The sequence below is a fragment of the Hylobates moloch genome, unplaced genomic scaffold, assembly GCF_009828535.3.
Source record: "Hylobates moloch isolate HMO894 unplaced genomic scaffold, HMol_V3 SCAFFOLD_19, whole genome shotgun sequence".
NCBI lineage: Eukaryota > Metazoa > Chordata > Mammalia > Primates > Hylobatidae > Hylobates > Hylobates moloch.
In genome coordinates, this window is record NW_026652294.1 from 50248273 (window position 1) to 50274210 (window position 25938).

Here is a 25938-nt window from a genome sequence, read left to right on the forward strand (position 1 = left end):
CATGAGAAAACCCCATCTCTAGTGAAAAGACAAAAATTAGCCAGGTGTGACGGCACCTGCCTGTAATCCCAGCTCCTCAGGAGGCTGAGGCACGAGAATCGCTTGAGCCTGGGAGACGGAGGTTGCAGGGAGCTGAGATCGTGCCACTGCACTCCAGCCTGGGCGACAGAGCGAGCCTACGCCAAAAATAAATAAATAAATAAAAATAAAAATAACTAAATTACTTGAAATCGTAATAAGCTAAGTAATAAGTAAAAACTGGAGAAAAGCCATAACAATAATTCGGGAACAAGATGATGTGACGGGCTAAACCTGGCAGTGAAGACACAAAAAAATGAATAAATTCAAGGTATGTTTTGGAGGTAGAACTGACAAGGTTTGTTAACTGATAAGGTGTTGCAAATAAAGAAAAAGGGAGGAATAACTGTTGTAAACAAACAACCTGACCAAAAGGACCAAACTCGCTCCGCCCTTCCCGTTATGCACCCACGCGAAGGAAGTGAGGAAAAGAAAGCAACGGCCTAGCTACCGGCAGGCTTCCGTTCTAGCGTCGCGAAGAGGCCGTAAATCAGAGAAACCCGTTTGGCCCCCCCAATGGGCGGGACTTGAGACTGTCCGACCAATAGCAAGCGAGTAGTTGAGGGATACTCCAATAGCTTTGGAGTGGGTGGAGTCCTGAGGAATTGGGGAGGGCTGGACTTGGGCCTGGAGTTAGGCATTTCCGCCCACGTGGGAAGCTATGCCGTATAGACCCGGCTAGAATCTGAAGTGCAGGAGAGTGCTGGACCCCGAGTGATGGGGCCGGCGCCAGCTGGAGAGCAGCTTCGCGGAGCGACTGGAGAGCCAGAGGTGGGTTGAGCCATCGGGGAGGAACAGAGGCTCAATATGCGCTCCCTTGGCTGCAGGGCCCGAGATGGCGTGGCCTGACAGCTTGCCGGTGAAACCCATGCCGGCGGCCCATTCTGGAGGATGTTTCCAGCCTGTGGCACTGAGACAGGGCTTGCTAGGGGAAATGGAACCTGGCAGTATTTGGTTAGAAGCAGTGAAGCCAGTAGAGCCTCTGCTCCCTTCTGGAGCTCTGCATCTGAAAGTCGAAGAGACCCACACTTGGGTCGTTTCCTTTACTTGGTCCTCCTTGACGATAAGCGGGGTCTTCCTCCCTCCACAGAATTTGTGTCCAGTTCTGTGCTCCCCACTGTAGCGGAGGGCATACGGTGCCTCTCCTGGAGCGCTCCAGTAAGGCTCTCTGGGATGAGAGGGATCGTGGAGGGGATGGGCCCACGGCTGTGGGGGAAAAGGTTTGGGATCCTGCACGCTTGCCTTTGAAGCCTGCTCATAGTACGGGTGTACCAGTTGTGGAACCTCGAGTGAATAGTGGGACTTCAAGTGTCTTCAAGAATTATTTTGAGGATTTAATGACTTGCTAAATGTATCCTCTGGGGTGCAGTCGGTTCTAGCTCCTTCCATCAGTGAGTACTTAGTATATACTGAGGCAGTCAGGGCTTCCTAGAGGAGGTGGAACCTGGCAGGATTTGGTTGGAGCGAGAATGGAAAAGACATTTGAGAAGTCCCAGGCCTATATCAGCAGAAGAGGAAACTTCCTGAAAATACAAGGGGCCTGGGCATTACTTAGGGCAGGGCTCAGTCAGCTTCTTCTTCTTCTTTTTTAAACAGTCTTGCTCTGTTGCCCAGGCTAGAATGCAATGGCACGATCTCGGCTCACTTCAGCCTCTGCCTCCTGGGTTCAAGTGATTTTCCTGCCTCAGTCTCCCAAGTAGCTGAGATTACAGGCATGTGCCACCACACCCAGCTAATTTTTGTATTTTTAATAGAGACAGCGTTTCCCCATGTTGGCCAGGCTGATTTCGAACTCCTGACTTCAGCTGATCCACCCAGCTCTGCCTCCCAAACTGCTGGGATTACAGGTGTCAGCCACCGTGTCCAGCCTGGGCCTAGTCAGCTTCTATCCCTACCAGTTCCAAACAGAGCTCCATGCTTGTGGTGTCAGGTAGACACGAGAACTCTTAACTCAAGGAATTTTCGGCTCAGCACTCAGTGATGTTCCTCCAAGTAATGATTCTCCTGAGTTTTACAAAATCTGACTCCTATTCAAAAGAGGGGCGGAGCAGGTGAAGCTTTTACCTACAACCTATCATGGTGGCACTTTAGGCGGCAGATACTAGATACCTATTACCTCACAATGGCTTCTCCCTCACTGGCCACAGGTGATGGAACCGGCCCTGGAAGGCACAGGCAAAGAGGGGAAGAAGGCATCCTCCAGGAAGCGTACATTGGCTGAACCTCCAGCGAAGGGCCTCCTGCAGCCAGTGAAGCTCAGCAGGGCAGAATTGTACAAGGAGCCTACCAATGAGGAACTTAATTGCCTTCGGGAGACTGAGATCTTGTTCCACTCCAGCTTGCTTCGTTTACAGGTACTGTTGAGTGTCTGCGGCTTTTGTTCGAGGGGTGTACCTGGGACCCTAAGGCTGATGGACTGTCTTCTACCCTCTCTTACAGGTAGAGGAGCTACTAAAGGAAGTAAGGCTGTCAGAGAAGAAGAAGGATCGGATTGATGCCTTCCTACGGGAGGTCAACCAGCGGGTCGTGAGGGTGTCCTCAGTCTCTGAGACAGAAGTAAGCAAGTGGCCTGGGGAACTGGGAAGCCCAAGAGAGACCTCCAGTGGGGGTGTATCAAACAGGGGCCTTGCTGTTACTCTCTTTAAGGGTTGGGGTGCAGGGAGCTCATTCTCACAGCAAGGAAGCTTAGCTGGGAGCATGGTCATTTGTGTATTCATTCAGCAAGTACTTGCATGCCTTGCAGTATTTGTGTTCTTAGGATATATCAGTAAACAATAGCCTATGCTCTAATGTCGAGGTTATAGTTAATAGATAAGCATGACAGGTAAACTCTATGGCAGTGTTAGAATGTGTTAAATACTGGAAAAAGGAAAAAGTAGGACAAGCAATGTAAAGGGATTGGGAATATTAGCGGATGGGAGTGGTTTACAAGTTTAAAGGGGGTGTTCACAAAGCAGGCCTTATTGAAGTGACATTTGTGTAAAGACTTGAAGTAGGTGAGTCAGCTATATAGATATCTAAGGGAATAAAAGCATTCCAGGAAGGGGGAACAGCCAGTACAAAGGCACAAAGGCAGGAATGTTCCAGTTACATTCCTCGGAATGAATGAGGAAGATAGGAGATGAGTTCAGAAAGGTGATGGGGAAAAGTAGCATATCATGCAGGGCATTGTGTCCCGAAATAAGGACTTTGGCTGTTGCTCTGGGTGAGATGGGGAGCCACTGCTGGGTTTTATTTTGCAGAGCAGTGATGCCCTCTAACTTTTAAAAGTTCACTTTTTTTTTTTTTTTTTTTTTGAGACGAAGTCTTGCTCTTGTCCTCCAGACTAGAGGACAATGGCGCTGGAGTGCAATGGCGCGATCTCAGTTCACTGCAGCCTCCACCTCTCGGGTTCAAGCGATTCTCCTGCCTCAGCCTCCCGAGTAGCTGGGGTTACCATACCTGGCTAATTTTTTTTGTATTTTTAGTAGAGAGGGGGTTTCACCATGTTGGCCAGGCTAGTCTTGAACTCCTGACGTCAGGTAATCTGCTCGCCTCAGCCTTCCAAAGTGCTGGGATTACCGGTGTGAGCCACCACGCCCAGCCTAAAAAGTTCACTTTTCCAGCCTTAAAAAGTTTAGTTTTAGAAAAATTTACTCTGGCTGTTGTGTCAAAAGTAGAATGGAGAGGGACAATGATGCGATTAGAGAGACCAGTTAGGAACCAGTCTAGGCACTGAGAAATGGTGGCTCCTCAAACTAGGGAGGAAAGTAGAGAAGTGATCCGTTTCTTTTTTTTTTTTTTTTAATTTTTTTCCTCTCTCTGTTTTAAAAAAGTTTTCTTTTCAGAGAAGTGATCCATTTCTGAATACATTTTGGTAGTAAAATGGGTAATTTTTTTTGTATTTTTTGTATTTCTGAGATGGAGTCTTGCTCTGTCACCGAGGCTGTAGTGCAGTGGCGCGATCTCGGCTCACTGCACGCTCCACCTCCCGGGTTCACGCCATTCTCCTGCCTCAGCCTCCCCAGCAGCTGGGACTATAGGCGCCCGCCACCACACCTGGCTAATTTTTTTTTGTATTTTTAGTAGAGACGGGGTTTCGCCGTGTTAGCCAGGATGGTCTCGATCTCCTGACCTCGTAATCCGCCCACCTTGGCCTCCCAAAGTGCTGGGATTGCAGGCGTGAGCCACTGCGCCCGGCTCATAAAATGGATATTCTTAACAGAGCTAAGTTAAGGTGATTTAAGTGGTTTTGGCTTGAGCAACTCATATGGAGTTGTCTTAGCAAGGAAGACATAGTTATGGGAAGATTGGGAGTTTGGTTTCAAACATATCGATGTGTTAAAATGTCTTCTAGACATAAAGGGTACATGTGAGGAAGGCAGTTGAATGAGTATGTGTCCCTGTCTCTGCCCCCACAGCTCACTGACCAGGCATGGCTCCCAGCTGGGGTTCGAGTGCCCCTCCACCAAGTGCCCTATGCAGTGAAGGGCTGTTTCCGCTTCCTGCCCCCAGCCCAGGTTACTGTTGTGGGCAGCTACCTTCTGGGCACCTGCATCCGGCCAGACATCAATGTGGATGTGGCACTGACCATGCCCAGGGTAAGGTCCAGGGTTTAGGGGATAGAAGCCCACGACCTGACTACCTACAAATCCTGGATCCCTCTTTCTTATCTGCCGCTTGCCAGGGGATTGAAGTCAGAATTCTTTTTTTTTTTTTTTTTTTTGAGACGGAGTCTCACTCTGTCACCCAGGCTGGAGTGCAGTGGCGCGATCTTGGCTCACTGCAAGCTCCGCCTCCCGGGTTCACGCCATTCTCCTGCCTCAGCCTCTCCGAGTAGCTGGGACTACAGGCGCCCGCCACCACGCCCGGCTAATTTTTTTATATTTTTAGTAGAGACGAGGTTTCACCATGGTCTCGATCTCCTAACCTCGTGATCTGCCCGCCTCAGCCTCCCAAAGTGCTGGGATTACAAGCGTAAGCCACCGCGCCTGGCTGAAGTCAGAATTCTAAATCAGAAGAGCAGACCATTGCAAGCATCCTGAAGGCAGCTTAGATCGCTCCGGCCAGTTGCTGTCCTTTTGGAGCTTTGCCCTCCTGATATGAGAACTGGGCATAGTGTTGCTAACCGTGGCTCAGGCACTTCTGTCAGCAGAGGAGCCCTGGCTCTCTCACCTTGGCTTCACCTTGGCCCACAGCTCCACAAGCACTTATGTGCCTGGCCTTCTCTTCTCCCCTGGCCCCTCCAGGAAATCCTACAGGACAAGGACGGGCTGAACCAGCGCTACTTCCGCAAGCGTGCCCTCTACCTGGCCCACTTGGCTCACCACCTGGCCCAGGACCCCCTCTTTGGCAGTGTTTGCTTCTCCTACACAAATGGCTGCCACCTGAAACCCTCACTGTTGCTGCGGCCGCGTGGTGAGAGGCACACATTGGGCTGAGGGCATAGCATGGGGTGGTAAATCTTGAAGAGGAGGCACAGAAGCACAGAGGCCTCAAGTATGGGGGGACAGGATGGGGAGCCCTCTGGCTCCAAGGGCTCCTGCAGAGTCTCGGCACCTGCTGTCTCTGCCAGGAAAGGATGAGCGCCTGGTCACTGTACGTCTGCATCCGTGCCCTCCACCTGACTTCTTCCGCCCGTGCCGCTTGCTGCCAACCAAGAACAATGTGCGCTCTGCCTGGTACCGAGGGCAGAGTCCTGCAGGGGATGGTGAGCAGGCCCTGGTGTTGAGGTGGAGATGGAGGGAAGAGGTGTGGGGACTTTTCCTCTCATGGCTTCCCTTTTCATCCCACAGGTAGCCCAGAGCCTCCTACCCCCCACTATAACACATGGATCCTGCAAGATACAGTTCTTGAGTCCCATTTGCAGCTCCTGTCAACCATTCTGGGTTCAGCCCAGGGTCTGAAGGATGGCGTGGCACTTCTGAAGGTCTGGCTGCGGCAGCGGGAGCTGGACAAGGTGAGTTTGGCATGGCCCAGCCTCCCTACCTGAGCACCTGTGTGATGGGCAGGCTCTGACCTCAGGCCTCTCCCTGTCTCTTTCAGGGCCAGGGTGGGTTTACTGGGTTCATTGTCTCCATGCTGGTTGTCTTCCTTGTGTCTACACGCAAGATCCATACCACCATGAGTGGCTACCAGGTCCTGAGAAGCGTCTTGCAGTTTCTGGGTGAGGCAGCTAGGTGGGGAAAGGCCAGGGGCTCCACTCCTCCTGGGAATCCTCTCATCCCAGTAGGGGTCTTTTGGTGTTTTGCCATCAGACAGATGAGCAAACTGAATCGGCTGAGGGAGGGTGTCATTAGGGCTGGGTCCCCAGAAGAGGATACCTTCTAATACACTCGTGGTTCACTTCAGCCACTACAGACCTGATAGTCAACGGGATCAGTTTATGTCTCAGCTCAGATCCCTCTTTGGTGAGTTGGGGAAGGGCCAGGTCTATGCCAGGAGGCCTGCAAGTAAGGTGCCAATCCTGACCTGCTTCTCTCTACACCCCCCAAGCCGGCCCTGGCTGACTTCCACCAGGCCTTCTCCGTTGTCTTCCTGGACTCCTCAGGCCGTCTCAACCTCTGTGCTGATGTCACTGCCTCTACTTACCACCAGGTACCAATGGGCCCCCAATCTGTGTTCCTCTGACGTCTCAGCCCAGACTCTGTCCCTTTTGCAAGTACCAGAACCCCAGAAACTCCTCTTCAAAGAGCTAAGTTTATTGGCCGGGCGCGGTGGCTCACGCTTGTAATCCCAGCACTTTGGGAGGCCAAGGCGGGTGGATCACGAGGTCAGGAGATCGAGACCACGGTGAAACCCCGTCTCTACTAAAAATACAAAAAATTAGCCGGGCGTGGTGGCGGGCGCCTGTAGTCCCAGCTACTCGGAGAGGCTGAGGCAGGAGAATGGCGTGAACCCGGGAGGCGGAGCTTGCAGTGAGCCGAGATTGCGCCACTGCACTCCAGCCTGGGCGACAGAGCGAGACTCCGTCTCAAAAAAAAAAAAAAAAGAGCTAAGTTTAGGGCATGTCTCCTGGTCTAAGCCCTTGGATCAATGAAGGGCACAGGGATGGTCCCTTCTGTGGCTCCAGGTGCAGCATGAAGCACGGCTATCTATGATGTTGCTGGACAGCAGGGCTGACGATGGGTTCCAGCTGCTGTTGATGACTCCCAAACCCATGATCCGGGCTTTCGACCATGTCCTGCAGTGAGTTTAGGGGTGTCGGGGTATGTTGGCGGGTCCTGTCTCTTTGGGGCTACAGTTGTGGGGCAAAGGTCTTCAGACAGGTGCTCAGATCATTCAGGGAGGAGGTGGTACTAGGGGCCAGCAACCTGATTACCCCTCTTTGGCCCTCTGTACCCCTCCAGTCTCCGTCCACTGAGTCGCCTGCAGGCAGCGTGCCACCGGCTGAAGCTCTGGCCAGAGCTGCAGGACAATGGTGGGGACTACGTCTCAGCTGCTTTGGGCCCCCTGACCACCATCCTGGAGCAGGGCCTGGGGACTCGGCTAAACCTGCTGGCTCACTCTCGACCCCCAGTCCCAGAGGTGAGGTGTTTGGGGAGTTTGGGTCTGAGTTGGGCTGGATCCAGGGTCCCAAGAGACACAAAGGACACACCATTCCTCCAGCTAGGCGTTTCTAGCTAGCTAGAAAGTAGGTTTCTGGGCCAGGCTGGAGGATTGGAGGACTGAGCTCAGCCTTTTGAAATCCTGCAGTGGGACATCAGCCAAGATCCACCAAAGCACAAAGACTCTGGGACCCTGACCCTGGGACTCCTTCTCCGGCCTGAGGGACTGACCAGCGTCCTTGAGCTGGGTCCAGAGGCAGACCAGCCTGAGGTGAGGGAACCCAGCATGCACACTGGAAGGAATGGGGCGGCTCATCCTCGTGGCACCTGGACTGAAGCCAGCTTGTCGGGGAGGGTCCACAGAGCCCTTCCTTCCCCAGCTCTACTACCACCCTTGCCTCCTCAGGCTGCTAAATTCCGCCAGTTCTGGGGATCCCGCTCGGAGCTTCGGCGTTTCCAGGACGGAGCCATTCGGGAAGCTGTGGTCTGGGAGGCAGCTTCTATGTCCCAGAAGCGCCTTATTCCCCACCAGGTGGTCACCCACCTCTTGGCACTGTGAGTGTTGGCATCTGGATTCCAGGAGGCAGTGTGGGCTGGGGAGTCTTTACAGGGGTCTGGCCCAGGCAGTTGAGCGAGAACATAGCCCCAAATTTTCTCACTGTGTCTCTGCCTCTTTTTTAGCCATGCTGACATCCCAGAAACCTGTGTCCACTATGTGGGGGGCCCCCTGGATGCACTTATCCAAGGCCTGAAAGAGGTAAGTGTCTTGGGGTCAAGGCTAGTGATTGTAGAGTCTCCAGAGTAATCAATCTGTGGGGAGAGAGTCCTCTCCGCCTCAGCCAGCTTGCACTTCCTGGCATGTCCAGCAGGCGGCGGTGCTGGCTCTGCTGCAGCCTGAGCTGGGGCAGAATCCAGGTGAAGCTGGCCTTCTGTAGGGTCCAGCCTCCTGACCGTCTTCTTCCTCTCAGACCTCCAGCACAGGCGAGGAGGCCCTGGCAGTGGCGGTACGTTGCTACGACGACCTCAGTCGCCTACTGTGGGGGCTGGAGGGTCTCCCACTGACCGTGTCTGCTGTTCAGGGAGCTCACCCAGTGCTGCGCTACACAGAGGTGAGGTGCAACGGCGCAGGTGACCTTTCTGCTTAGTGGCCCCACCTCTGCTCCAGTCACCCAGTATTCCCTGCTTCCAACTCCTGACTCTGGGCACTCCCTCCCAGTCCCAGGCCCCTTCCTCAGCCCCTCTTCTTCCACAGGTGTTCCCACCAACTCCAGTCCATCCAGCCTCCTCCTTCTATGAGCCTCTGCGGGAGCGGTCCTCACTGCTGCCCCGGCTCGATAAGCCCTGTCCGGCCTACGTGGAGCCCATGACCGGTAAGAGGGCCCTTGGGAGGGAGTGGGAGGGACAGTTCCAGCTCCAGGCCACAGTATGAGACCTCTGACTCTTCTTCTTCCTCAGTGGTTTGTCACCTGGAGGGCAGTGGCCAGTGGCCACGGGACGCTGAGGCTGTGCAGCGGGTCCGAGCTGCCTTCCAGCTGCGCCTGGCAGAGCTGTTGACACAACAGCATGGTCTGCAGTGCCGTGCCACTGCCACGCACACAGATGTCCTTAAGGTTAGGCTGGTGCAGGCAGATATGTCCCCAGGGAGGGGGGGCACCAGGGATGTCAGGGCGTGGAAGAAGACACCCCTGTGGGTACCTCGCTGGGGAATAGGGCTGTAGGCCACAGAGTACTCCTGGGGTCCTGGGCTGGCACATCCTTCTCTTTCCGTACCTTCTTCCAACAGGATGGATTTGTGTTTCGGATTCGCGTGGCCTATCAGCGGGAGCCCCAGATCCTGAAGGAGGTGCAGAGCCCAGAGGGGATGATCTCGCTGAGGGACACACCTGCCTCCCTCTGCCTTGAGAGAGACACAAAGCAGTTGCCGCTGCTCACCAGTGCCCTGCACGGGTAAGGCCACTGACACAGCTTCTCCCTGTCTGTAGGCCCCCTCCTGCCTCCATTCTCCTCGCCTACCCACCTGTCTCTCTGGGGGCCAGAAGGTATCATAGTTAGGGGTATGAGTTCTGGAGTCAGGCAAGTTCTGGAATCCTGGCTCTGCCACTTACTGACTGTGACCCTATGGTCAGACTTTCCTCCTTGGTCCCTATATTTCTCATCTGTAAAATGGAAATAACACTAGGGTCAACTTCTTGGTGCATTCGTGAAGAGAATATGAGATTATATATGTAACCTATTATCACTGAGGCTGGCCTTGGGAAGGGGCTGGGTGAACAGTGGTGGTGGGGCCCTGAGTCTCACTGACACTCCCCTTCTCTCCCCAGACTGCAGCAGCAGCACCCAGCCTTCTCTGGTGTGGCACGGCTGGCCAAGCGGTGGGTGCGTGCCCAGCTTCTTGGTGAGGGTTTCACTGATGAGAGCCTGGATCTGGTGGCCGCTGCCCTTTTCCTGCACCCTGAGCCCTTCACCCCTCCGAGGTGATTCCCTCCACTTTTTCCCTAGCTGAGAAGTTCCCTTGCGGCCAGCTATCATCTTTCGTGTTGCACCCTAAGTCTACATGGGAATGGGTGGTTGAGCAAGTGGTAGAAGGGGTTCTAAGATGCCCTGCCCTGCCAGTCTACACCAGGGGGTCTGAGCTCCATAGCCTGAGGGAAGCCTGGGGATATGTGGCTGGGCCCTGGATTCTTTGCTTACTCCAGCCCTTTAGTTCCCCCCAGGTTGGCTTCCTTCGATTCCTTTTCTTGGTATCAACTTTTGATTGGAAGAACAACCCCCTCATTGTCAACCTCAATAATGAGCTCACTGGTAAGTGGTAGAACGGGTCAGACTGCTGGAAGAACAGCCCTTTATGGATTGTAGGCAAGGGTTTCCCTGGCAGTGTTAGGTTTTCTCTATGCCTCCCCAGCCCCAGATGTCTAAGCCTGACATGAAGAAGAGGTCCAGGTGAACAGCCTGACCATTATGACATGGTTTGCTCTTAATTGTCAGAGACAGAATGATAGGGTGGTAAGCAAGCTACCTGGCGGGGGGCTGTGGAAGGAAGAGGAGAATAGAAGGGGGATCCTGAATACCAGGTAAGAAGTATTAGGGCACGGAGCTAGGAAGTGTAGCATAGATACTCAGACCTCTTGGTGGGGGGTGGGAATGGTGATTTCTGGTTGTAACATGAGGCGCTCGGTCTCTGCAGAGAGCAGGGTGTCAGATTCCTAATTCCCCAGGTGTGTGGAAGCCCATGGTGGGAGGGGGCCAGGGGCAAGACCCAGCTTGTGCAGGCCCGGAAACCAGACTGGGGGTGCCAAGCAGTGGAAAATTCTGCCTCTGGGCTGAGGTTGGGAGATTCATGCCCCACCCAGTTGAGGCAAATGCGATGTCCCTTTCGTCACCTTTGCCACTTGGTGGGGGGGAGCGTTGAAAAATGCCTGTGATGAGCAGCTGTTGGGGGCACCGTAGGAGGGCCTGGGGGAGTAGAGGGTGTCTTACAGGGAGGGGCAGGCTGACCCAGGACTCTTGTCTCCAGTGGAGGAGCAGGTGGAGATCCGCAGTGGCTTCCTGGCAGCTCGGGCACAGCTCCCCGTCATGGTCATTGTTACCCCCCAAGACCGCAAAAACTCTGTGTGGACACAGGACGGACCCTCAGCCCAGGTTCAACCCCATACCTGCCCCGTAATGTGTGGTTTTCTTCCCAAGGAAAAAGCAGGCCCAGCCTGACCTGGGAGAGACCCACTGTCAGTTCCAGTCTGATGTGTCTGTACCCCGCAGATCCTGCAGCAGCTTGTGGTCCTGGCAGCTAAAGCCCTGCCCATGTTAGAGAAGCAGCTCATGGATCCCCAGGGACCTGGGGACATCAGGGTAAGCTGACCAGCAGTGACTCCAGGGCCTCTGGGGATTCTGTCTTTGGAAGTTCAGCGTTCAGGGATCTCACAGGAGACCAGGTCCCCTTGTTAGGTGAGACTGAACGGAGGAGGTGTTGAAGCTGCTGTGGTGCCTGGGGTGGCAGAGCCTGGGGAACCTGGGTTCCATCTGGGTCTCCTGTTTCTAGCCTGTGCCCCTCCTGCTGGGCTGTGCAACAGCTGCTTCCTCTGTGGGTCTCGGTGTTTCAGTCTTCAGATGGGCAGGTGGGCCCATAGTGGGTGGTCAGATGAAAGGGAAGGAGGAAACCAAGGTGGGCGTGTGGAGAGGTTTGTGGTCCAGTTCCTTAGTCAAGGGGGTCCTGCTGACGCCTCCTTCTCCCCTTCCTTAGACAGTGTTCCGGCCACCCTTGGACATTTACGATGTGCTGATTCGCCTGTCTCCTCGCCATATCCCGCGGCACCGCCAGGCTGTGGACTCGCCAGCTGCCTCCTTCTGCCGGGGCCTGCTCAGCCAGCCAGGGCCCTCATCCCTGATGCCCGTGCTGGGCTATGATCCTCCTCAGCTCTATCTGACGCAGCTCAGGGTTGGTCCTAAACAGCTGAATGACCCTGGGGAGGGGACTTCCAGGTGAAGCTGAGGCTGTGGAGGAGCTCTTAAATGCCTGCCTATAATCTTCTCTGTTCTGTCCCTTTCTAGGAGGCCTTTGGGGATCTGGCCCTTTTCTTCTATGACCAGCATGGTGGAGAGGTGATTGGTGTCCTCTGGAAGCCCACCAGCTTCCAGCCCCAGCCCTTCAAGGTGTGCTGGCTGGTGACAGCTGTGTTCCTGAGTGTGTGCATGTGGTTCCGTGTGGGCATGCATGTCTGTGTGTAGTCTGTCCTATGGGCAAACCCGTGTCAGGTGCGGAGTATATGGGCTTGTGCTTCTATCCCCACCACCCCCACTCTGTACCCAGCTTGGTGTCTCTGGGTGTGCCGTTGTGACACTCAACCCACATCTCTTCTCTGATTTCCCCAGGCCTCCAGCACAAAGGGGTGCATGGTGATGTCTCGAGGTGGGGAGCTGGTAATGGTGCCCAATGTAGAAGCAATCCTGGAGGATTTTGCTGTGCTGGGTGAAGGCCTGGTGCAGACTGTGGAGGCCCGAAGTGAGAGGTGGACTGTGTGATCCCAGCCCTGGAGCAAGCTGTAGATGGACAGCAGGACATTGGACCTCTAGAGCAAGATGTCAGTAGGATGACCTCCACCCTCCTTGGACATGAATCCTCCATGGAAGGCCTGCTGGCTGAACACGCTGAATCATCTCCAACAAAACCCAGCCCCAACTTTCTCTCTGATGCTCCAGCATTGGGGCAGGGGCATGGTGGCCCGTGTAGTCTCCTGGGCCTGACCATCCCAGAAGAGGAGTGGGAGCCGGCTCAGAGAAGGAAAACTGAACCCAGGAGATCCATCCACCTATTAGCCCGGGGCCTGGACCTCCCCGCGATTTCCCACTCCTTTCTTAGTCTTCTTCCAGAAACAGAGAAGGGGATGTGTGCCTGGGAGAGGCTCTGTCTCCTTCCTACTGCCAGGACCTGTGCCTAGACTTAGCATGCCTTTCACTGCAGCGTCAGGCCTTTAGATGGAACCCAGAGAAAATGTGGCCCTTCTAAGAGTCACATCACCGACACTGAGCAGTGGAAAGGGGCTATATGTGTATGAATAGACCACATTGAAGGAGCACAATGCTCTCCTGTGTTGATGCCACTTCCCAGGGTGGAGACAGTGGAAAAGAACCGAGGACAGGAAAGGATTGGGTAGGTGAAGGAGTCGGGGGACTGGTAGTCACCCAATCTTGGAGAGGTGCAAAAAGCACTGGGGGCTACCCGTTAGCTGTATCTGCCCTGGCTGTTTGCCCATTCATGTCACAAACTGCCACTACTATGTACCTGCAGTGGGGTTGCAGAGATGGGGGAGACTCAAGTCTTGCTCCCCAGGAGCTCCCAGGGCCCAAGGAGGAGAATGCTGCCTCCTTTCAGTCTGGTCTACACCCCCTTTCTGGCAGCCTCTCCGCTTCCTGTAATTCTGGCTATTTTTCCAGACTCAGCTCAAATAGTGCCCCTCCTTAAGCCCGTCCCTCGCCCCCAGCCTGAGGTGATCTTTCCCTCCTCTGAACTATTAGAGCAGTTACTGTCTGTTCAGTTTTCTTGGCAGGCACACACAGTGGCATAAATTCTATTGTTTTGAACTCTGATTTAAAATTAAATTGCAGCTGGGCGTGGTGGCTCATGCTTGTAATCCCAACACTTAGGGAGTCAGGAGAATCACTTGAGCTCAGGAGTTCTAGACCAATCTGGGCAACAGTGAGACCCCATCTCTTTTAAATAAAAAGTTAAATTGCTTAATTTCCCCCGTATTCCTGGCCTGTCTGCCCCTTTCACATAATTTTAACCTGGTTTCCTGTATGTAAACTCCTTGAGGGCAAGGAACACGTTTGAACATAGACTCTTCATGTCCTTCCTAGCACCTATTACAGTGGGCCATCCAGCACAGGCAGATGGAGGGCAGAGAAGCCCACTGGAAGATTGCAGAGTAAAGGGAATCCATTTGTGAACTCTGCCTGCAACAAGTGGGTGGTGACGGTGAAAGAGAAAGCCTAAGAGATTATAGAGTTGACGTTTATTGAGTGCCTAATAGGTGCCAGGCGGGGTTAGGTGGTGGTATCCGGATCTTATGTGTGGAAACTTGTCGTACAGTCATACGAGCCATATGGAGTAGGTACTTTTATTTACCTTCATTTTCTGAGTGAGAGAACAGGCTCAGCGCAGGGGCCCGTTGTGTGAGGAACTTTGATGCCTGGCTAGCAAGCTCCGTCCTCAAGACGAGAAGCTGCATGTGGGAACTCTGGCCTCCAATTCTGTCTCAACCGTTGGTCTTTGTGAATCACTGCTTGCCTCTACTGTCACTGCCATGGAGCAGCTCAGCCCAAGGTTGAAAAAATAGGGAGGGAATAAATCGGCTCGCTGTGTGAGCTGGAGTCCACATCTCTCCCGCTGCTATTCATTCTTGAGCTTCAAGCATCAATGTGCCAGGCTTTATTTTCAGGGAGTGAAATGTAATCCCATCCCATGTGGAGCCCTGTGGTCCATGGTGACGCCTGGCTCTTCCTCTTGCCTCCCTTGGTCCCTTGGACCATTTCTCCACAGTCCCTCCATGGGCTCCTGGGAGGGCCAGGGGTTGCTGGAAGCCTAGCAGGGAGCCTTATGTGTGAGCAAGTGTACACAGGATAATGGTTAAGCATCCTCATGGATGTGCCTGCCTTGGGGGGTCTCTGCCTTTAACTTCGCAGGTGTGGCAGATCACCTGTTTCATCCCCAGGTCAGTTGCCTGTAGCTTCAGGCCCTTCACAAACCCAGCTCTCGATTATCCCCATGGGGGAGGGGGTGGAATCTGCCCCCAGGCAGGACTATAGCAGGTGGCTGTAAGAGGTGCAGTTACCAGTCCCAATGGGAAATGAGCCCTGGCCCTGCCACCTCATGTGGCCCTGTGCAAATCACTTACTTTTGCTGGGCTCAGTCTTCCAACCCGTAGAATAGGCATGGTAATGGCTTTGTCAGTTGACCATTGCCCAGTGTGGCAAGGAAAGAGAGCTGAGAATTTAGAACCCTAAGGTGCTGCACCATGCCTTCCTGTTCTCCCTGCTCCAGTTCCACTGGGGAGGTGGGTGGGCAGGAAGTCCTAGGTCCAATTTATTTATTTCTTTTTTTTTTTGAGACTGAGTTTCACTGTTGCCCAGGCTGGAGTGCAATGGCATGGTCTTGGCTCACTGCAACCTCCGCCTCCCAGGTTCAAGCGATTCTCCTGCCTCAGCCTCCCGAGTAGCTGTGATTATAGGTGCCTGCCACCACGTCCTGCTGATTTTTTGTATTTTTAGTAGAGATGGGGTTTCGCCATGTTGGCCAGGCTGGTCCCGAACTCCTGACTTCAGGTGATCCACCCACCTCAGCCTCCCAAAGTGTTGGAATTACAGGCGTGAACCACCGTGCCCGTCCCTAAGTTCAATCCCTCACAGTTGCAGCTCCAACCTGCTTTCCTCAGGTTTTCTCTGGAAAACAGTTGAACAAGCTAGTGTTCAAGATAACTGCCCTAGGCTCCCTTGCCCCAGCCCAGCATGACTCTTGTCTAGCCACAGAGGCCCCAGCTCCAGAGTAGGGAGGGGCTCAGGCTTTAGCTGAGGGGCCAGGGCAGGGGAGGGTGGAGATGGGCAGTCAGGAGCTGGAACCCCAGGGGAAGGGAAGGAGAAAAGCCTAGCAGGAAGCCTTATGTGTGAGCAAGTGTACACAGGATAATGGTTAAGCATCGTCATGGATGTGCTTGCCTTGGTGGTTCTCTGCCTTTAACTTCACAAGTGGACAGAGACAGAGTGGATCTTAAGTATGGCATGATTTGTCTGTTCCGTGTGTGGTGCACGTGCACGCGTCTGTATGCACTAGTCTGTGTGTGTCGGTATTCACCTCCAGCTCTGGTTTGCTGCAAAAGGGGAACTCTGCCCTGTTTTTTAGAGGGCAGGTTAGAAAAAGCTCTCAAGTCGGAGGCAGGGACCCTGGATTTCTTCCCCTGGCTTTAAATAAAGCTTTCTTCTTGGGGTTTCACTTTTCCCAGTTTTTTTTTTTTTTTTTTTTTTTTTTTTTTAAGAGACTGGGGGTTTCACTATGTTGCCCAGGCTGGTCTCAAACTCCTGGGCTCAAATGATCCTCCCATCTTGGCCTCCCACAGTGCTAGGATACAGAGTTTCCCCGTGTTCTGACTGACCTAAGCCTCATTTAGTGAACTCAACAAGGGTCCTCCTTTCTGGCTATGGTATCTGACAACCTCCTCTACCCCAGAATCCTGTTAGCTGAAGACCCTATTTTCCTCTACCCAGCTCCATACTTTGGGGGAAAAAAGCAAGACCCCCAAGCCTAAGGGGTCCATATAGCATGTTATATCAATGAAATCCTTAGGGCTGCTCAGTCCCTGACCTATTAAGTCAGATTTAGGCTAGCCAGCCCCCCTCTCCCAAGTTTACACGTAACCCCCCCCAACATCCGGTACTTGCTTTATGAGTCACAGATTAATCCAGGTGAGTGATAAGGGCGAGGGGAAGCCTAGGGCACGTGAGTCACCCGTACCCTTCACAGGAAAGGCCAATCTGCTCATCTACCCCTGAGAGGGAGAAGAAGGAGGCATCTCACACTGCCCCAGGGAACCAAGGAGGACCAAGAAGAACGGTGTTTCAAACCAGAGGGAGACTTCCTCTTCTACTTCAGAAATGAGTGGAGAGGATAATTTTCTGGTTTATATCAGGCCAAGATGTGTAGGAACTTGTCTAGGATCACACAGGAACTTGGGGGGTACAGCTACTGCAAATCTAGATGTCCTGGCTCCAGGCAAGCCACCTGCTTGAACCTGGCTTTCCTGGGGCCAAGGGGTGGAGTGTGGAGGAAGAAAGGACTAGAAAGGCCCAAGCTGCAGACCTCTCCAGTGGGGCAGGGGAGTAGGCAAAGGCCAGGAGCCTCACCTGTTCTGGGCCACTTGCCAGCCTAACCCCCTCTCCTTCCCAAGGCTTTTTTTTTTTTTTTTTTTTTTTGAGACGCCCAGGCTGGAGTGCAGTGGCCTGATCTCCGCTCACTGCAACCTCCGCCTCCCACGTTCAAGCGATTCCCCTGCCTCAGTCTCCCAAGTAGCTGGGATTACAGACACTCACCATCATGCCTGCCTAATTTTTGTAGTTTTGTAGAGACGGAGGGGGGGGTTTCACCATGTTGCCTAGGCCGGTCTTGAACTCCTGACCTCAGGTGATCCACCCACCTCAGCTTCCCAAAGTGCTGGGATTACAGGCGTGAGCCACTGCGCCCAGCCTGCCCAAGGCTTTTGAATGCAGCTTTTATCAGCAGCCCAGAGGAGCAGGGTGAAGGATATGGAGAGTGGGGTTGTGCAGGGAGAGAGGGAGTATGAGCATTCTGGTCAACCTCAGCTCAAGCCTAAATCTCCTCTGTTCCCTGGCCTGGGAGCTCAAAAGCAGGACCCAGCTCTCCTCTATTCTCCCAGATTGGAAACTTCCACAGGTCAGGGCTTGGGTCTCCTAAGCACTGAAGAGGCCAAGGTTGGGCCCCGTCTGAAGGGACAAGGAAGCACTCAGACTGAGCCCCAGTTCCACTTGATGACCAACAGTTTAGATGAAAAAGATACTTATGGCCGGGCATGGTGGCTCACGCCTGTAATCCCAGCACTTTGGGAGGCCGAGGCGGGCGGATCATGAGGTCAGGAGTTCGAGACCAGCCTGGCCAATATGGTGAAACCCCGTCTCTACTAAAAAGACAAAAAGTAGCCGGGTGTGGTGGCATGTGCCTGTAATCCCAGCTACTCAGGAGGCTGAGGCAGGAGAATTGCTTGAACCTGGGAGGCAGAGGTTGCAGTGAGCTGAGATTGCGTCACTGTACTCCAGCCTGGGTGACAGAGCAAGACTCCATCTCAAAAAAAAAAAAAAAAATAGAAAAAGATAATTATGGCTTCCTGCCGTTTCCCCAGTGTCCCTCCACAACCTCCACAATGCCCCCACCCCCATCTCCCAACCTATGGGGTCTCTCTGGAGCCTAGTTCTCACTGACCCCCAGTCCCGAGACCAGGAAGTCATTCTTGAAGTCTGACTTTGGAATCTCCTGCTGCAGCCTGTTCCCTCCCTTGGATTCTTCCCCTGACTCCTCTCGCCTGGGGTGGGTTGCTAGTGGCTCCCCTATAATTAGCCACCAGACGGGGCTGGCCAGAGGGTAGAGTGTACTGGGGCTCACGCACAACCATCACCTAATGCATTGCCAAATGCATAGCCTCCTGCCACCTCCTCCCCACCCCTCACCCGCACCCCCTTCCCTTAGACCACAGACCTTTTGGAGAACCATTGTCTTACTGGCCTCTCGGTCCCCACCTGAGGTTCCTGTCCACCCAGTTCTGCCCCCTTCAACTTCTTCAGCTGCTTGCCAGCTTGCCCTCCTCACTCTGCCTCTTAAACCCTTCTCCCTCCCCACAGCCATTGCCGGCCATCTGGCCTGGCTTCCTCCTCCATGGCCTCCTCCCAGGCCTCCAGCCTCTGTCTCTCCCTTCCAACCCGTCTTCCACTCAGCAGCTGGAGGGGTCCTTCTAAATGGTAGATAGAAACCATGTCACTTCCCTGCTTAAAACCTTTAGGGCCACCATTAGCCACTGTTCTTAGTGGTGTCATATTTGTCAATTGTAATCTCGTTCAGAACCCTGATGTAAGGCTGGGCACGGTGGCTCACACCTGTAATCCCAGCACTTGGGGAGGCTGCGGCAGGTGGATCACCTGAGGTCAGGAGTTTGAGACCAGCCTGACCAACATGGTGAAACCCCATCTCTACTAAAAATACAAAATTGGCCAGGTGTGGTGGCGCATGCCTGTAATCCCAGCTACTTGGGAGGCTGAGGCAGGAGAATCGACTTGAAAAGGAAAATCACTTGAAAACCTGGGAGGTGGAGGTTGCAGTGAACTGAGATCGCGCCATTGTACTCCAGCCTGGGCAACAAGAGCAAAACTCAGTCTCAAAAAAAAAAAAAAAGCCGTCATGTAAAATGGTTAAGATGCTTCGGTTGAAGCAGGAGGTGGGGCCAAGGCTCTGCCTTATCCGCTTCCTTCTCTCCACCTCCAGCTGCAGCAGTCCCTATAATGGCTTCCTTAGAACCTCAGGGCTTAATGAATATCTAAGTTCAAATACATCTTGGCCCTGGGTAAGCTCCTGGCCATCAGTATGGAACCCAAGGCCCTTCCCACACTATCTGGGTCCCTTCCTCGCCTCCTTGCTGCTGATCTCATCCTGCCTAAGCAGGCAGTCAGCCCTGCTAGAGTCTGGCCTTGCAGTCTCTCACCTGGAAAACCCTCCATAAAATCCCCAGCCAAATGTTTCTTCCTCTAGTAAGCCCTCTGATTGTCCCAGCCCAAAGGATGCTCTGTGTGCCCTTCCTGGCTGCAGGGGCCAAGCTAATGCTGGGCCCCAGTTTAGGCCACCTAGGAAGCCTGTGAGCTTTGTTTCTTTTCTCTTCTTTTTCTTTCTTTTTTTTTTTTTTTTCTGAGATAGAGTTTCACTCTTGTTGCCCAGGCTGGAGTGCAATGGCGCAATCTCAGCTCACCGCAACTTCCGCCTCCCGGGTTCAAGCAACTCTCCGGCCTCAGCCTCCTGTGTAGCTGGGAACACAGGTGTGCACCACCACACCCGGCTAAATTTTGTATTTTTAGTAGAGATGGGGTTTCTCCATGTTGGTCAGGCTGGTCTTGAACTCCCAACCTCAGGTGATCCACCCATCTCGGCCTCCCAAAGTGCTGGAATTACAGGCATGAGCCACCGCGCCCAGCTGAAATTTCTTTTTTCTTTTCCTTTTCTTTCTTTTTTTTTTGAGAAGGAGTCTTGCTCTGTTGTCTGGGTGGAGTGCAGTGGTGCAATCTCGGCTCACTGCAACCTCTGCCTCCCAGGTTCAAGCGATTTTCCTGCCTCAGCCTCAGCCTCCTGAGTAGCTGAGACTACAGGCATGCACCACCACGCCCAGCTATTTTTGTTGTTGTTGTTGTTGTTGTTTTTTTTTTTTTTTGAGACAGAGTCTCGCTGTAGCCCAGGCTGGAGTGCAATGGCGCCATCTCGGCTCACTGCAGGCTCCGCCCCCTGGGGTTCACGCCATTCTCCTGCCTCAGCCTCCCGAGTAGCTGGGACTACAGGCGCCCGCCACCTCGCCCAGCTAATTTTTTGTATTTTTAGTAGAGACGGGGTTTCACTGTGTTAGCCAAGATGGTCTCGATCTCCTGACCTCGTGATCCGCCCACCTCGGCCTCCCAAAGTGCTGGGATTACAGGCGTGAGCCACCGCGCCCGGCCCTGTTGTTGTTTTTAGTAGAGAAGGGGTTTCACCACGTTGGCCAGGATCATCTCAATCTCTTGACCTCATGATCTGCCCGCCTTAGCCTCCCAAAGTGCTGGGATTACAGGCGTGAGCCACTGCGCCCAGCCACCTGTGAGCTTTCTTTTCCTCCTCCATCTCTGGTCCTGACCCCTCATCCTCTTAAGCAACCCTCTCCTGGTTCCAGAAGCTTTCCTGCCAGTGAGGATGGAGATGGGAAATCAGAAAACCTAGGGGCTCCAGGCATCCTGAGGTGTGAACCAGAGCCCTCCAGACCACATAGGCCTGTCACAGTGATGACTACTGGTCTGTGTCAACTCCATATCACTAACTCCCTTCCCCCTAAGGCTGGCATGGGGCAGGCCCAAATGTCCAGCAGTTTATCTCTAGACCTCGCAACAGATGCTCATCTCCTATCTCTGGTTTTTATAAACATGTGACCCAGACCCACAGCCTGGCCCAGACAGGGGCACACAAGGAGATGCACACATGAGCCTCCCAAGTAGCTGGGATTACAGGCGTGTGCCACTACGCCCAGCTAATTTTTGTATTTTTAGTAGAGACGGGGTTTCACTATGTTGGTCAGGCTGGTCTTGAACTCTTGACCTCGTGATCCACCCGCCTTGGCCTCTCAAAGTGCTGGGATTACAGGTGTGAGCCACCACGCCCAGCCTAGTACAGTTTTCAAAGCCGGAAACATATACAATCTTCTTTGATTCTTACAAAGGCCCCACCGGGAGGTGGGGACCCCCTTCAACTGAAACCTCTAGGTGACAGATGAAGACACTGAGAGAGACTCTGTGGGGGTGGGAGAAGAGAGCCATCTAGGTGACCTTACTGTTCAGTGGCCAAGCCAAGCCTGGAGCTCAGATTCTGGGTGTGCAAGAGAGTTTTGTCCCCATCAGCCTAGTATCTAGGACTGCACCCTTCCTCAGCCTCTAGGTCTAAGCCTCCATCCTATCACTCTGCTGTCTCAACATGACCCTCAGCTGTCCTAAGCCCTCAAAGGCTGCTGAGGGCAAGTCAGGGACACCAGGCTGTGAACCCAGAGTCCCCAGGATATGGGTCAAAGGTTGATTTTTCTCAAGGCCCAGCTGGACATCTGGCTGAAGGTGCCCAAGGCTGGGGGAGTTTGTATTCATGGGCTCTCCCCCAGGTCACCCGTTTAAAGATGGGAGTAGCTGCGCTGGCACAGGGGGAGGAGTCTGGGGACACTCATAATAGGGCGATTCATCTCAGCTCTCCGCTCCTGATTCCAGTCCACAGCCAGCCCCGCCTTGAAGCCCAGACGCAGGAACGGTTTTCAACAGTGGCCTAAGAGTGGGGACACACTCTGGAAAGCAGGGTTGAGCATGGAGGGACTCAATGGGGTTCTGTGCCCGGGCTCCCTGCTCTCCCTGTGCCTCAGAACTGTGGCTCCCTAGTCTTTCTGCCCTGTTTACCTGTCCTCCCCATCCCTATGGGGTTTGAATCCCGGATCAGCACTCAGTGGCTGAGTGACCTCAGCAAGTGACTTCTCTCTAAATCTGTTTTGTCATCTGTGAAATGGGGAAAATACACTCATTTCTGGGAGCTGTTTTGCAAAGTGGGAGGAAGTGCTTCCTAAACTAGAATATGTCTGCATGTCTGCTTTGCTCTGCCCCTCCCCCACCCCACTCCAATGCTCTGGAAGAGATTAGGGGTTTGGGGGTACTCTAGAGTGAGTAACTTTCTATGTCTCCACCCCCACCTCTGACTCACTAACAACAAGGAAGGCCCAGGCCTCTTTCTTTGCTGGTTCGGGCTGCTCCCATTCAAGCAGAAAGAGTTTGGGGTCAGGAAATGAAAGGTGTGGCACTCCCACCCCTTAAAAGGGCCCCAGCCAGCCCCTCTGGTCCAGCAGGCTGGGACTTGCATCCTTAGCCCTTCCCTTGCCTGGGAACCCACTCCTCCAGCTCTGACCTTAAACAAGTTATGGCCTCCCACGGGGTGGATGGGGCTGTTCAGGCCCCTTCCCTGGCTCAGCTCCCCCCACCCAGGTGAGACACAGGCCTTGCTCAAGATGCCCTGGGAGGAGGGGGAACCTCCTCGTTGGCCTCCTCCCAGAGCACCCAGGAGGGCTGGCTCCCAGCCTGCACTCAGCCCTGGCTCTCCTTCCCAAAGCACAAGCGGAAGCCCTGAGGACCCTGGGCAAGCTGTGACTTAGAGGGCTGGGGCCTCACCAAGCTCAGTCTCTCTTCTCTGTGGAGCCATGCTTTCTTCTGCCTTTGGCTCTAGGGGGCGCCAACCACATTGACTACAATGGGAATGCTGCTCCCGGGGTCGCACAAAGGAGCAGTGGGCTTCTGCCCCCCACAGTCAGGCCAGCCCGGTGCTTCTGCACAGGCATCCTCAGATCCTGACCCCTTTCTGTCCCAGGTGACCCAAGGAGGGCTGACAGGAATAAGGGGCCCATGGAAAGTACTGCATCCTTCCCCTTCCTCCAGCCAGAGTCCTCTCACATCCACTAAGAAGAAGCAAGAAGATCTACCCGTATCTTCTCAGCTCCGACTCTAGCCACTCCAATGTGTATGTGTATGTGTATGTATGAACATGCGTGTACATATGAGGTATGGACATGAATCAGTTTGGTGGGAGTTCACGGAGTCATGGTCCTGAAGGTTGGGCCCTGATGGAGGGGGTGGGGAACAAGGGCATTGAGACCCAGCCCTTGTTCTGCTAGCTAAACCATGTGCCTTGGCATGCAGCAGCTGCATTGACTGGAGGGGGTTGCAAAGATGCTCTATGGTGAGCTGCAGTCCAGGATTATAGATAGACACATACATGCATGCATATATGGGTGCATACAGGTAGCTGCATATGTGTAAATAAATGCTGCTCAACATATATAAGACAGACAAATCCACAGTTGTGTGTGTAACTAGCTACTTCCTGGTGTAGCCCACGAGAAAACCCATGTGAATTGAATGCAGACAGATGTGTGTGCAGGTTGCTTTTTTGTTTGTTTGCTTTTTGAGACGGAGTCTGTCTCTGTTGCCCAGGCTGGAGTGCAGTGGTGCGATCTCTGCTCACTGCAACCTCTGCCTCCTGGGCTCAAGCGATTCTCCGGCCTCAACCTTCAGAATTGCTGGGATTACAGGTGCCTGCCACCATGCCCGGCTAATTTTTTTTTGGTGGGGGGATAGAATTTCACTCTTGTTGCCCAGGCTGGAGTGCAATGGCGTGATCTCGACTCACTGCAAGCTCTGCCTCCCGGGTTCAAGCGATTCTCCTGCCTCAGCCTTGATTCTCCTGCCTCAGTAGCTGGGACTACAGGCGCGTGCCACCACGCCTGGCTAATTTTTGTATTTTTAGTAGAGATGGGATTTGTCCATGTTGGCCAGGCTGGTCTTGAACTCCTTACCTCAGGTGATCCATCTGCCTTGGCCTCCCAAAGTGCTGGGATTACAGGAGCAAGCCATCATACCTGGCCTAATTTTTGTATTTTTAGTGGAGACAGGGTTTTACCATGTTGGCCAGCCTGGTCTTGAACTCCTAACCTAAAATGATCTGCCTGGCTCGGCCTCCCAAAGTGCTGGGATTACAGGCATGAGCCACTGTGCCTGGCTCTCCAGGTTGCCTTTTTTTTTTTTTTGTGATGGAGTCTCTCTCTGTTGCCCAGGCAAGAGTGCAGTGGCGCCATCTCGGCTCACTGCAAGCTCTGTCTCCCGGGTTCACGCCATTCTCCTGCCTCAGCCTCCTGAGTAGCTGGGACTACAGGCGTCCGCCACCATACCCAGCTAATTTTTTTTTTTATGTTTTTAGTAGAGATGGGGTTTCACCTTGTTGGCCAGGATGGTCTCAATCTCCTGACCTCATGATCCTCCTGCCTCAGCCTCCCAAAGAGCTGAGATTATAGGCGTGAGCCACCATGCCCAGCCTCCAGGTTGCTTTTATAAGGGAAGAGGAAAAGAAATAAAAATAGAAGTGTGTGTAGTGTCTGCTGGTGGAAGAGCTTCCCCTGTTTTTTTCCCCTGCTCTGGTTCCCAGGCTAGATTTGGATGCCAGCAGGCCCAGGATGGGACAGGGTGAGGATGGGGTGTTGTGGGCTGGGGTTCCCCATTTCCTTTCAGTGTTGAGGAGTCCCTTGCCAGTTTCTGCCCTGTGCTGCCTTTGCAGCTCCACTTGAGGCAGGGATGGGCTGGACGCATATTATAGGGTGGGAGGAAAAGGGGGCAGCATGGCAGGGGTGCTCTACCACTCCCATAGCCTGTGATCTGGGCCCTGGCACCAGGAGTCTATGGTTCTGTCTTGAGTCACAGGCTGGCAGTGGGGCCAGAGGGCAGGTACTCAGTGATGGCTCCCTGATTCACCATGGGGCCTCCCAGCCTATAGAGGCCTGGAGGGTGGGGTGCATCTTTCTGGGTCAAGGGTCATTAGAGTCCTCGTGTGAGGGTTCTATATATGTGTGAGCCCATGGCGAGGCTCTCATGTGAATGGGATCCCTGATCATGGGAGCAGAGCTCAGTGTCTATAGGCAAGTGTGTGACTGCAAACCACAGGGTGTGTGTGTGTGTCTGTGTGTTTGTGTGTGTGTATGCACAAGTGCCTGCATGTATGTGAATCTACTTTATGTGTATGCTAAACCCATCTCTTTGGGCATGAACCACCTCTGGGACTGGGAGCCCTTATTTCCTTTCTTTTCTTTTCTTTTTTAACATGCCTATCTAGGCTGGGTACGGTGGCTCATGCCTGTAATCCCAGCACTTTGGGAGGCCGAGACGGGTGGATCACCTGAGGCCAGGAGTTCGAGACCAGCCTGGCCAACATGGTGAAACTCCGTCTCTACTAAAAAAAAAAAAAAAAAAAAATTGGCCGGGCATGGTGGTGCATGCCTGTAATCCCAGCTACTCGGGAAGCTGAAGCAGGAGAATCGCTTGAACCCGGGTGGGGTGATCTCGGCTCACTGCAATCTCTGCCTCCTGGGTTCAGGTGATCCTCCTGCCTCAGCCTCCCGAGTAGCTGGGATTACAGGCGTGTGGCAGACGTGGTTGATGCCCAAAGGGACGGGTTTAGCAATACTCATAACCCTACAATCCCAGCACTCTAGGAGGCCAAGGTGGGCAAATTGCTTGAGCTCGGGAGTTCCAGACCAGCCTGGCCAACATGGCGAAACCCCTTCTCTACAAAAAATACAAAAATTAGCCGGGCGTCGTGATGCATGCCTGTAGTCCCAGCTATTTGAGAGGCTGAGGTGGGAGGATTGTTTGATCCCATGAGCTAGAGGCTGGAGTGAGTCATCATCCATGTTTTTAAGAGCTTGTTTAGCTTCTTCTGCTACCTCTCCTAACACAACCTGTCCACTTGAAGGGTCCATGCCTATCTGTCCTGAAATGTCAATGGTCCTGTCACCTAACGCAGTTTGACTGTAGGTCCCAATGGCCCCTGGGGCTTTCTTGGTGCTGATCACATTTCTGATCAAGGACGACAGGGCTAACCCTTCTCTCTTTTGGCCCCTCTGGGAGAAGAACCTCTGCACTAGCCCTGCTCACTTCTCACTGAACCGTGGGAGCCCTTATTTCTATTTTTTTTTTTTTTTTTGAGACGGAG

General features: G+C 53.5%; 1 protein-coding gene across 2 annotated transcripts; it reads left to right on the forward strand.

Annotated features, from left to right (window-relative positions):
- The first annotated feature begins 713 nt into the window (after positions 1–713).
- NOL6 (nucleolar protein 6) lies at positions 714–13836 on the forward strand. 2 transcript variants are annotated; one of them, XM_032137847.2, is made up of 26 exons: positions 714–849; positions 2226–2432; positions 2518–2634; positions 4479–4658; positions 5307–5475; positions 5633–5767; positions 5853–6016; positions 6103–6223; positions 6409–6467; positions 6553–6654; positions 7130–7245; positions 7407–7584; positions 7753–7875; positions 8011–8159; positions 8286–8361; positions 8573–8713; positions 8857–8974; positions 9060–9214; positions 9388–9551; positions 9926–10078; positions 10309–10406; positions 11119–11243; positions 11361–11450; positions 11842–12036; positions 12150–12251; positions 12471–13836. In XM_032137847.2, the coding sequence occupies exons 1-26, from the start codon at positions 796–798 to the stop codon at positions 12618–12620; spliced, it is 3441 nt and encodes a 1146-aa protein (XP_031993738.1). In that variant the 5' UTR covers positions 714–795; the 3' UTR covers positions 12621–13836. The 2 variants fall into 2 exon arrangements, with proteins under 2 accessions (XP_031993738.1, XP_031993739.1); XM_032137848.2 differs by lacking the exon at positions 4479–4658 and having other exon boundaries at positions 717–849.
- The last annotated feature ends 12102 nt before the right edge of the window (positions 13837–25938 follow it).